The 13,239-nt window shown below is 41.7% G+C and overlaps 1 protein-coding gene across 3 annotated transcripts in view; it reads left to right on the top strand.

The window, feature by feature from the left end:
- LOC307047188 (uncharacterized protein) overlaps positions 1-13,239 on the top strand; it is a gene marked incomplete at its 3' end in the record, with an annotated part of 80,385 nt that overhangs the window by 36,488 nt on the left and 30,658 nt on the right. For 2 of the 3 annotated variants that reach the window (XM_079693960.1, XM_079693962.1), the window contains exon 2: positions 11,499-11,550. The exons of the other annotated variant lie outside the window; for it this stretch is intronic. In XM_079693960.1, the coding sequence (XP_079550086.1) occupies positions 11,499-11,550 (52 nt within the window). The remainder of the gene's footprint in view (positions 1-11,498; positions 11,551-13,239) is intronic. 3 annotated transcript variants of the gene reach the window in all.

Here is a 13,239-nt window from a genome sequence, read left to right on the forward strand (position 1 = left end):
GAGAGAGAGAGAGGAGAGAGAGAGAGAGAGAGAGAGAGAGAGAGAGAGAGAGAGAGAGAGAGAGAGAGAGAGAGAGAGAGAGAGAGAGAGAGAGAGAGAGAGAGAGAGAGAGAGAGAGAGAGAGAGAGAGAGAGAGAGAGAGAGAGAGAGAGAGAGAGAGAGAGAGAGAGAGCCATTAAGTTACTATTCAACAATCATCAAGTTTGCGTATGAAGTCAAATACCTACATTAATTTATTATGTAATGTTGATGCAGGTAAATGGTAAGTTTAGGTTATTAGGCAAGAAGCCAGTACTGTATGAGAGCTAAGCTGTTTAGTGCCTTACAATGGCGTTTAGTAGTGCACTAGCTACCAACGAATAGAGCATGGCACCGCAGTAGGATGTATTTTAAAATGCTAGCAGTGGGCGTGCTTACACTGACATTTAATATCAAGGTTTAACATTTTAGACAATCGGGTATATCGTTGCATTATCCCTTGACCCAAAGTCAGAAGTAACTTAATCATTAATGTGTTTCACTGCACTATTTTCACTGTCTCATGGCATATCAAAGTTTAGCTATTCAACTTAGCTTAGAATGGCGTTTAGCGCCGATCTAAGAATGGTGAACACACGAGAGCAGGTGCATTTGCTAATGTAATGTAAATGATTATTATCAAGATTTAACATTATTGACAGTCGGATATAATTGTTACATTTCCCCTTTACCCGAAGGCAAAAGTTATTTCGAGCATTTCAGCTAAAACTATGTGTTAATATTAACAAATATACCTTGAACTGGCTGTGCAGCTGCGGGTGATGGTCTCGTAGATGAGTGAGCAAATTCGATGTGTTGCTCCCTTTCGCGGATACCTTCCGCCGGCATGTCCTGCACACGGGGGCACCGTCCTCCACCAGTTGCCCCTCGGAGTTTTTTAAATATCCAAAGTAGGACCACACTTCTGATCTTCTGCGCTTAGAAGGTGGAAAAATGGTACCATCGCGGCTTCCTTCTTCTGCTGCCATGCTTAAAGTGAGAGAGTGTGATAAAAGAACCTAGGACTAGTGGCGCCTGCGAACGTTCGAAAGTGTCACGTGTGTGGTGTAGAGCTCTAGTAACGCACATAGATAACATTATGTTTTGAAATGCAAAGTATTTAGCGCGGTAACAGTGTAATACAGTGTAACCGTTGGAGTATTAGGGAAATGAAAGCTCTCCCGGTGTAACGGTGTGCGGTAATTTAACCCACCGACATAACACCGTGTTTTGAAATTCAGAAGGTTATCTCACCGTCAAAATATTTTAGCGCGGTTACCGTCTACACCGGTAACCGTGACACCCCTAGTATGATCATATTCAATTATTTACCACTCCTTTTTTTAGGCACTTTGATCTTTTTGTTTAAAGCTTTCCTCAGTGTAGTGATGTGTTTCTTGAGGCGATACCGTTTTTTTTCATCAAGTAAGTCTAGCCCAACAACCCTCTGAATTGTCTTGGCTGACTTAATAAACTTTTCAACATCTGGGAAATAATTTTTTACATTTACTGATTTCCCGAAAGTTTCCTCCAGAAACTCCTGGATTTGTTCAAAAGAGTAGAGATCCTCACTCTGAGAAACACTGTCAGATACGGAGACACTATCCGATTCAGAATCATACTCCATATCTACTCCATCATAACCAGCTGATTTGCCCCCCTGCTCTGCCTCACTGTCCAGTTTCTGTGACAGCTGAGCCTGTTTCCAAGAGACAACCTGCAGCTCCTGCTCTGAGCACTCCATCACACCCTCTCTGCATCCAGCCCTGACCTGAGCTTCAGCCTCCACAACTGCTTTCATATTAATCCCCGCAAACAACGGCTTAACACCCACAGACATTGCGGCTTTAACGGCCATCATGGGACCAAACACAAAACCGCCTGGCACCACTGCTGCGGGCAACACAGGCACAGGCACGGCTACACTGGGCACAGCGAGTGCGGGTACGACGGCCACGAGCACGTCTGCACCGGATGTGGGTACAGCGGGAGCGGGCACGGGTGTAGCAGGAGCGGGCACCGCGGCCCCCGGCGCTGCAGCCGCACACACGGCTGCACCGAGCACGGCGGGCACGGCGGCTGCAGACACGAGTACGTCAGCTCCGGAAAAAGGGGCCGTAACTCCGGTAGCTCCGGTAGCTCCCCGCACGGGCCTAGCAACCCCGCTGGTTCCCTCTCCACTCTCATTCACAATATTTCCTTCCAATAGAAGTGCTGCTATCAGTCTCTGCGGACAAGCGATCTTCTTGTGCCCCACATCACCACAACCAAAACACCTGACACTGCCAGCACTCGCATACACCATGTAGAAACCTTCCTCATATTTAATACGGAAAGACACATCCAGTGTTTGTGATGTGCAGTCCAAAAACATAAACACCTGTCTCCGCAGAGACTGAACGTGCTTCAGCTTGGTGTCTTTACAGCCCAGACTCACCGTGCGGAAACCACTCGCCATTCTCCCGTAGCGTTTGAGCTCTTTCTCCAGCGTTTCGTTGGGAATAAATGGAGGGACTCCCGATATGGTAATCCGGGTAGAAGGCACTGCCAGCGGGGACACTTGTATAAACTCATCATTTATGTTTAAACCACTTTCAATTAACTGGCTTACCAACTCCTGCTTCTTTACAAAAACCACCACAGCTTTATTCATGCGGGATGCGTAGGAGATGTTTCCGTGTCCCACCTGTTCCCCCACCGCCAGCAGCACACTCTCCACCGTGCTGTTCTCCTGAGGGATCACCCTCACCCCGTGCCGCAGGGACGGCATCTCACAGGAAGCCATCCCTGCAGAGAAACACGCTTCCCTCACGTAAGAAAAACTAAACTTCACTCACAACAAATAAGACCAATGAACAATCATACAATGAACAAAGTAGAGGAAGAAAAAAGAGAAAACTTTTACGAAAAGTTACCATCAAACCTCACCACGCTCTCAGCTCACCACCACCGAACTCCTCACACACTCACTCTCAGAGAGAGAGAGAGAGAGAGAGAGAGAGAGATGCATTTATAGGTTTGCATCAACAGCCTACATGCAGCAGTATTTCGTAAATGCAGAAACTAAATTTATGCATAAATGCATTTTTCAGAAATGCATTCATGCATTATGCATTTATAGGTTGGCAGCAACAGCACCTAAATTAACATACTGCAGTAAAAACCAACACAAAATTCGGTATTTGAGTTTAATAGAGTGCTTCTTTGATTGTTTGAACTGATCCTTCTTTGATCCTTTTAACTTCGATTGGTCTAACCTTTTGACCTCTCTTGTATTTTTAAATTTACTCGTGCTGTAGTAGGTATTTGGCTTTACAGGTGTGTGTGCGTGCGTGTTTGCGTGCGTGCGCATGTGTGTGTGTGAGAGAGAGAGAGAGAGAGAGAGAGAGAGAGAGAGAGATGCATTTATAGGTTTGCATCAACAGCCTACATGCAGCAGTATTTCATAAATGCAGAAACTAAATTTATGCATAAATGCATTTTTCAGAAATGCATTCATGCATTATGCATTTATAGGTTGGCAGCAACAGCACCTAAATGAACATACTGCAGTAAAAACCAACACAAAATTCGGTATTTGAGTGTAATAGAGTGCTTCTTTGATTGTTTGAACTGATCCTTCTTTGATCCTTTGACTTCGACCCTTCGACCTCTCTTTTTTTTAAATGTACAAGTACTGTAGAGTGTACTTGGTCATACAGGTGTGTGTGCGTGTGCGTGTGTGTGTGTGTGTGTGTGTGTGTGTGTGGGGAGGCGGGGGGGGGATCAATGGGAGAAAACACCTGTCTCCTCAATACCTGTGTCATTCCAGCTGGACATGTCCTCCTCATCCTCAGAGGACTGTAGGACAGATCCTCCTTTGCAGAAAAGTCTTTTAATTTTTGCTGAAGCAATGAGAAGCAAAGCAAGCTACATGCACCTGTATATATGTACTTTGGCACAAAGGGAAAAAAATATTGTAGTTGAGTGCAATTTTGAGTCTTTGAACTGATGACCCTCTTTGATCCTTTGACTTCGATTGGTCTAACCTTTTGACCTCTCTTTTATATTTAAATGTACTAGTGCTGTAGTAGGTATTTTGCTTTACAGGTTTGTGTGCGTGCGTGCGTGCGCATATGTGTGTGTGTGTGTGTGAGAGAGAGAGAGAGCGAGAGAGCGAGAGAGCGAGAGAGATATATGCATTTACAGTTGTGACCAAAATTATTAGCCCCCCCTTATGAAATTAGACAAAACGTTTGATTTCTCCATGGAAATGGCCATTAACAACACATATTTGTTAATGTGAAAACAAATGGACTCTAAAGACATAATTTGACATTTTTGATTAGAATACTTTATTGATACAATCAGTTTAAACAAAAAAAGGGCAGAAATGAGAAATCCAAAATTATTAGCCCCCTGGCCATTAATTGTCAATGGTGTACCCTTTCTGAGCCACAACTGAAAACAACCTCTTAAAATAGTTCTTCACTAGGTTGGCACAGGTCACCTGAGGGATTTTGGCCCATTCTTCCTTTGCAAATTGTTCCAGCTGGTCCTAATTGCGTGGTTTCCGAGCATGGACGTTCACTTTCAGCACCCTCCAAAGATTCTCAATAGGATTGAGGTCTGGGCTCTGTGCGGGCCACTCCAGGACCTTGGTTTTGGTATCCTTCAGGAACTGTTGGACCAATTTTGATGTATGCTTCGGGTCATTGTCTTGTTGGAAGACCGAGCGACAACCTAAGGACAGACTACGAGCAGATTTCTGCATATTATCCCTCAAAATGTCAACATAATATTCTTTTTTCATGATTCCCTGCACCCGAACAAGGCTCCCTGTGCCTGAGGCTGCTAAACAGCCCCATAGCTTGATGCTCCCACCACCATGTTTAACTGTGTGAACTGTGTTCCTAGGGTTGAAGGCCTCTTCCTTAACTAACTGACCATTATGATTATGATGAGATGGTTTTGAAAGCAGATTAGAAAGCGGAAACCACAAAAAGATCCCCCCAAACTATGACAATGAGGCAGGAGTCTCATAACTGCAAGTCTGATAAGTTGTAGTTGAATATTGGAAATAGCATTAATGAAAAACTAAATGTGTTAACTAGGCCTTAAAGGGCCTAAGGTGTGGCTGGCTCTGTTACAAATAGAACATTCAAAGGAGGACTGGGGGATGCAAAAGATCCTTTACAGCCTAAGAAATAAGATATCAGAATAGCTTATTAAATAGATGAGCAACAAAGACTATCTATCTATCTATTATATATTACATTATTATACATTTCATAACAATCTGATGTGGAATTTCAGAATAAAACCAATCCAAAATGTGGAATTTGAACAGTGTTGCTCCTGATTTCAAATTTCAATATTTCCTAAAATCTTTGCTTCCACAGAAGTTCTTCGATTCAGTGTGATAGTAGACCACTTCAGATAGCTACTCATGAAATTTCATAACAATCTGATGTGGAATTTCAGAATAAAACCAATCCAAAATGTGGAATTTGAACAGTGTTGCTCCTGATTTCAAATTTCAATATTTCCTAAAAATCTTTGCTTCCACAGAAGTTCTTCGATTCAGTGTGATAGTAGACCACCTCAGATAGCTGCTCATAAAATGTCATAACAATCTGATGTGGAATTTCAGAATAAAACCAATCCAAAAAGTGGAATTTGAACAGTGTTGCTCCTGATTTCAAATTTCAATATTTCCTAAAATCTTTGCTTCCACAGAAGTTCTTCAATTCAGTGTGATAGTAGACCACCTCAGATAGCTACTCATGAAATTTCATAACAATCTGATGTGGAATTTCAGAATAAAACCAATCCAAAAAGTGGAATTTGAACAATGTTGCTCCTGATTTCAAATTGCAATATTTCCTAAAATCTTTGCTTCCACAGAAGTTCTTCGATTCAGTGTGATAGTAGACCACCTCAGATAGCTGCTCATAAAATTTCATAACAATCTGATGTGGAATTTCAGAATAAAAGCTATGTAAAATGTGGAATTTGAACAGTGTTGCTCCTGATTTCAAATTTCAATATTTCCTAAAATCTTTGCTTCCACAGAAGTTCTTCGATTCGGTATGATAGTAGACCACCTCAGATAGCTGCTCATAAGATTTCATGTCAATCTGATGTGGAATTTCAGAATAAAACCAATCCAAAAAGTGGAATTTGAACAGTGTTGCTCCTGATTTCAAATTTCAATATTTCCTCAAATCTTTGCTTCCACAGAAGTTCTTTGATTCAGTGTGATATTAGACCACCTCAGATTGCTGCTCATGAAATTTGATAACAATCTGATGTGGAATTTCAGAATAAAAGCTATGTAAAATGTGGAATTTGAACAGTGTTCCTCCTGATTTCAAATTTCAATATTTCCTAAAATCTTTGCTTCCACAGAAGTTCTTCGATTCGGTGTGATAGTAGACCACCTCAGATAGCTGCTCATAAAATTTCATGTCAATCTGATGTGGAATTTCAGAATAAAACCAATCCAAAAAGTGGAATTTGAACAGTGTTGCTCCTGATTTCAAATTTCAATATTTCCTCAAATCTTTGCTTCCACAGAAGTTCTTTGATTCAGTGTGATATTAGACCACCTCAGATTGCTGCTCATGACATTTGATAACAATCTGATGTGGAATTTCAGAATAAAAGCTATGTAAAATGTGGAATTTGAACAGTGTTCCTCCTGATTTCAAATTTCAATATTTCCTAAAATCTTTGCTTCCACAGAAGTTCCTCGATTCAGTGTGATAGTAGACCACCTCAGATAGCTGCTCATAAAATTTCATAACAATCTGATGTGGAATTTCAGAATAAAAGCTATGTAAAATGTGGAATTTGAACAGTGTTGCTCCTGATTTCAAATTTCAATATTTCCACAAATCTTTGCTTCCACAGAAGTTCTTCGATTCAGTGTGATAGTAGACCACCTCAGATAGCTACTCATGAAATTTCATGTTAATCTGATGTTTAATTTCAGAATCAAAGCTATCCAAAATGTCCTATTTGAGCAGTGTTTCTCCTAGATTACAAGACAATCTGATTTATAATTTGAGAATGAAGAAATATTTGTTTTTTAGCTCAATGTTTCAAAGATCATGTAAACTAATGATTCAAAATTAGGATTTGATCATACTGACAGCTCTATTTTAATTTATTGCAGCCTGACTGCAGTCTGGAGGGTGACTTCCGGTCTAAGACCGGAAGTTATGTAACCGCAGTCTGCTGCTTGCTAGTTCATGGACGTCCATAAGAGAGAGACACGTGTGTCCCTGTTGATGTGTGTGTTCTTTAATAAACAAGGACGGGAAGACGCCTAACTGAGGAATACATCCCTGTCTCCGAAATTTTCTGGGATCGTTACAATATCTCGTTTTATTCTGAAAACAGGATGTTGCTACACACCAGCAAAGACTAGCTGAGGACGTTTACCGTAAAACTCGTAATACGGGCGAACTTTCAATTTTGGGACGGCTCACTTGACCAACAGAAACGTAGCGTAGGCTCACTTGACCGCAGTAAATTATATGCAGGCTAATATTTTACTCTACTTAAAATGTATAGACCTACTAAATAATATAATATCTTTAGAGAATGACGAGTTCAAAAGTCTATTAAAAACCTTTATTGACCAAATAAAAATATGGCATCATTTAATGACATTTCAACAACCAACAACAATTAGGCCTAACAACAATTTATACATATCTCATCTCTTTCCCACATCCCATCTTCTCTCCCCTAATCTCCAGCCATCTCCTCTCCCCTCTGCCCTCTCTCCTCTTCTTCGCCTCCCCACATCTCCTCCTATCTCCTTTCCTCTCCCCCATATCCTCCCATCTCCTTTGCTTTCTCCTCACTCTCTTCAACATCTAATCAACAGTAATCAACAACTACCAACAATTAACATCATACGCAGGGCCGGCCCTAGACTTTTGGGGGCCCTAAGCGAGCTTTGGCTTGGGGGCCCCCCCTCACTCTAGCGTGTTCTCACTACAACACGGAACCAACTTTTGTCTTATGATGTTAGCATAAGCACACATATTGTATAAATAAGCATGTAAACACCGTGGACCTAACCTCCTCTAGGGGGGTCCTCACCTCCTCTAGGGGGGTCCGGGGGCATGTTCCCCCGGGAAGATTTTTTTTTAAATATTGAAGTTAAAAGCATGAATCTGGTGCACTTCGAGAGAAAAATTAAGAGATCTATGGATACATCTCTCAACACCCATATGAAACAGAACTGTAAACAGATTTTTCTTTATGGATATCTTACAAATCACTTAAAGGTGACCTATCATGCAAAATGCACTTTTGTACATGTTTTATTCATGAATATGTGTCCCCGGTGTTCCAGGGAACTCACCAAGTGTCAGAAAACACAACCCTCTCTATTTTCCTCCATACCCAAATCTCTTAAAAAGGGACTGCAACGGATCTGATACAGACTGATCCAGATTTGAACACTTCTATGACGTCACAGAAGTGGCGCTACGGCTATTGGGCCAACTCCACCAATCAGGAGGAGACAGCCACGGACATTGCCGTTCGAAAGCGCTGGAGACGCTGTAGTACATATGCCAGGCCTGTAGATGGTGCTGTTCTCACAGAATCAGCCCATGCAAAGACAGTGTTAAATTGAGCGAAATGAGGAATGGCTAAAATGCATGATCTGTTTGGTATTTTGAAAAATAAAAAGTATAAATATGCCTTATATAGGTATGGTCCTACACTATATTTTTCAAATATAGCATGATAGGTCCACTTTAAACTGTATTCTTGTTTTGTCATATAGTATTTCATAACTGTTTTTCCTTTATTCTCTCTGGCTGTCCATCTCATAATGTTCACATAGAAACTAGCTGTCAATAGGAATATCATTCAGAAGAATTATAATTTCTTGCAAAAATCTGTCACAAAAAGAGGTTGCACATTTAAATTCAGGTGTTGTTATGGCAACGTCAGTGGCCAAACAGCCACATTTACTGCTGCAAATACGTTCAAAGATGCTGTTGACATGTAAAGCAGTGGCAACTATGCCACCATTTCAACTGACCTTTTCACATAACATCCATATATTTCAGTGCTAGGTTGATGCTTAGCTAAGCTAACTGTGAAACACGTTAACTGACAGGACTCCGGATCAACTGTGTAGGCCTACTGTAAGGTAGCTTCTAGCTTCATGTCGAACAGTAAGTCAACATTTCCCAGAGAGCTTTCTTTGAAATCACCAGGTAACGCTAAAAAACATTACATTCAGATTGTATGACAAAGTCTGTATTTAATATACCTGGCTAGCTATAGCTACTTGCTAACGGTTTAGCTTACCCCCGCGATTCAAAGTAACGTCAACGTAGCTGTAATTTATGCTTTGCTTACATGTTCGCATAACTTGGAAGTTTACTGACATTTACATACCTTGTTTACCTGGGTCAAGTGGTGGCTCTGGGGTTGTTGTGTGAGCCACCACTTGAGAATTGTCGTATTTTTTAAGAAAATGTTTTCATATGTCCATCTTCAAAAACTCTGAGTCTGACTGACAGTTTATTTTAAACATTGTCACAGCTCACATGATAGGTACCTGTCAGCAAATAAGACAGATGTTTATTTCCATTCAACTCTCTGGTTGGTCTGGTGTCTTGCCTCTGTTGCATTCACTGAACACGGGAAATTACAATACTGCCGTCCTCTCTTGTGTCATGATGAGGTTCAGGTAAAGCACGGTTAATGTATTATATTATTGACTCAATAATATAATACATGACTTTGAGAGTAGGCAATCTAGGCATATTAACACAATTAATTAAACATACTTATCACGGCGACGATGTACTGAGATTTTTGTATTTTTTAAATTAAAAAAATTAAAAAATGTAAATTTTTTTTTTTTTTGCTAGGGGGCCCCTTAGTGGCTGCGGGGCCCTAAGCGGCCGCTTATGTCGCTTAATGGGTCGGGCCGGCTCTGATCATACGTCTCTCTTTTCTCCTATCTCTTTTCCCACATCTCTTCTCTCCCCTAATCTCCACCCATCTTCTCTCCCCTCTCTCCTCTTCTTCCCCTCCCCACATCTCCTCCTATCTCCTTTGCTCTCCCCCATATCCTCCCATCTCCTTTGCTTTCTCCTCACTCTCTTCCACATCTAATCAACAGTAATCAACAACTACCAACAATTAACATCATACGTCTCTCTCTTCTCCTATCTCTTTTCCCACATCCCCTCTTCTCTCCCCTAATCTCCACCCATCTCCTCTCCCCTCTGCCCTCTCTCCTCTTCTTCCCCTCCCCACATCTCCTCCTATCTCCTTTCCTCTCCCCCATATCCTCCCATCTCCTTTGCTTTCTCCTCACTCTCTTCAACATCTAATCAACAGTAATCAACAACTACCAACAATTAACATCATACGTCTCTCTCTTCTCCCACATCTCTTCTCTCCCCTAATCTCCACCCATCTCCTCTCCCCTCTCTCCTCTTCTTCCCCTCCCCACATCTCCTCCTATCTCCTTTCCTCTCCCCCATATCCTCCCATCTCCTTTGCTTTCTCCTCACTCTTTTCAACATCTAATCAACAGTAATTAACAACTACCAACAATTAACATCATACGTCTCTCTTTTCTCCTATCTCTTTTCCCACATCTCTTCTCTCCCCTAATCTCCACCCATCTTCTCTCCCCTCTCTCCTCTTCTTCCCTCCCCACATCTCCTATCTCCTTTCATCTCCCCTCCTCCATTTGGCCCAAATTTCTGCAGCAACACTAAAATGCCTGGCAGATGATGTTGCTGGCATTGGCTCAGGGATCATGTCCTTTATGTTGTCTCTAAAGTACCACACTTTGTCTCCAGGAAAACCAATGGAGGGATAAAAGAATCGGTTTTCCCCAGCACAGTTCATCGTATCCACCTCAAACTGGTCTTCCACAATCTATAGTAGAAAAAATATAAATATTTATTGCAGTGACAGGATAGTGCAATTAGACATGAAAGTGAAACAAATAAACAATTAAAACAAATAATAGTAAAAACACAGGGCAATGAGATATAATACTACCCATTAACTCAACTGTAGCACATTCATACCTGTGTCACAGTGCCAGGATACAGGTCACCATCATACTCAACCAGCACCCATTGCCCAACCTCAATGGATTCCTCAGCCTTTTCTTCACTTGCTGCATTTTCTTTGAGGATGAACTCTTTTGGAGAGTAGCAGTCACAGGCGGGCCTGCAGAAGCAAGACACCTCCCTCACTTTTATCTTACCTGGATCTGTTGAAACAAGCTGTAAAAAATGTGAGAAAACAAGTGAAATTACACATTTAGAATAGTCAGCGAGTGAGTGAAATGGATAGAGATTGTGTCTGAATGTGATTGAGTGTTTACTGTATAATTCCTTACCTGATGAACTTTCAGTGTACCCTGCACTGTTTTAAGAGATGGAGGTACCAACTCACAATATGTTTCAACCTTCTCTTCTGTCACCTTAAAGAGCTTCACAGATGACTGCTTGGACAGGTTGTGCAGCAAAGCCTCAGCATCAGGTATGTCGGTTCCATAAGCCACCAGTCTATCAGCTAGATTCTTCAGTGCTCCCCCAACACCATCCGGAGCCCCTTTTCCATGCGATGCCTCTGTAAAATTCCAGGTTACGGACTTGAATCCCTTCATAAAAGGCACGGTGGATGCCAAGTAGAATGACACCTTATTCCGATATTGTGACGTTGGCCCATCAGACACAAGATGGATATTCTTTGCTGAAGGGTGACTGGTTTTTATGTGCTCCAACACTGGATCCAGGTGTGCCCATGTAGCCACTGCATCGTGCCGCAGACAACTTGAAACAGTGGTGAATGCTTCAGACTGCCCCTCACTGAAGTACAGAACTCCTGTGTGTAAGGTCACCTGTTTGTGACATCCGCCAAAGTGTGTGTCCTTGATTTCTTTAGACCATTTACAGTTGTAATTTTCACTGTAGTCAAAATGTACAACAACCTGATCTTCTGCCAAACTCTGTTTCAGCTCTTTTATCCGTGTATACTGGTGTGCAATATTGTACAGGTGAATGCTGAATCGTGGCAAGTCATTATTGGTTAGCTCCACTAGTTTTTCAATGCTGGCCACTTTTTTCTCTAGAGTCGTGTTTTTTGCATCAACTACAGTTGATGTACCATCAGATTGTTTCTTTGTGAATGGTGTTGTTCTCGTGACCCACTCATTCCATGACACAATGTTGTTTTTTGTGTGAGGGTCTATCATTGCAAGGAATGTCTTGTCTTTGCAGGTGCTGCATCTCTTGTACATGCATTCTATGTTGTTTCTATCACACACTGTTGAAGTTACCAAATCGGATGGGGACGTGTAGCTCGTAACCCCAAGCTGATGCAGTTTTTTTACCTTGTTGTTAAAATGTTCATGGATCTTGCAGGCACAGGTTTCTCTATCTTGGACTTTAGGACTCACAATCCAAAAAGGTATGTGCTTGCAAAACTGGGCGCGGGAAATCGTCAGGCTTGGATTCTCACTTAGATAAAGCTTGTGGAGATTTTCCATTGTGTCAGTGAGAGACCTCTTCCTGTAGATTTGGCCACTTCTTCTAATCTCACCACTTTTGCCATTGATCACAGTTGTGATGTCATCTCTGTGCAAAAAGTTTTGGACGAGCTTTCTCATTTTATTCCTTTTGTTATTTGCAACCTCAACTCTCTTTTTGTGAGTCTTGTTTTGAGTCCCAAGCAGCCCCCTGGTGCAACCTTTTGCAGCCCGATTTGCTTCAAATCTTTTTACCTTCTTCCGCAGTTTGTCAAGCTCTTTTTCTTTTGTCTTGAGCATCCTCTGTATCTTAAGTTTTTTCTTCAGTTTTACTGATGTTTTCCCTCTTGGTGTTGATGTCTTTGGGCTGGAGGTTGATGGTGTGCCCTCACCGACATTTTGATCCCTGGGGTTTACAGATATTTTCCGTCTTGGTGTTGATGTTGGGCTGGAGGTTGATGGTGTGTCCTGACTGACATTTTCATCTCCTGGCTGTAGGATACTTTGTTGTCTTAGGTCATCTGCCATGCTAGATGTATCTGAGGACAGGCTGTCTGAGGGCGGGCTGTCATTCATAATTGCATTGAGGCTTTTTTTTCTTTTTTGGTATCTCATGGAATTCTCATTCCACTTTGTTCGTTGTTTTTTTTGCTGTTTTGCTGTTAATGCTGCAATAGGCTTAAAATGCCCCTTTGCCTTTC

This window comes from Notothenia rossii (genome assembly GCF_949606895.1).
Source record: "Notothenia rossii genome assembly, chromosome: 7".
Taxonomy (NCBI): domain Eukaryota; kingdom Metazoa; phylum Chordata; class Actinopteri; order Perciformes; family Nototheniidae; genus Notothenia; species Notothenia rossii.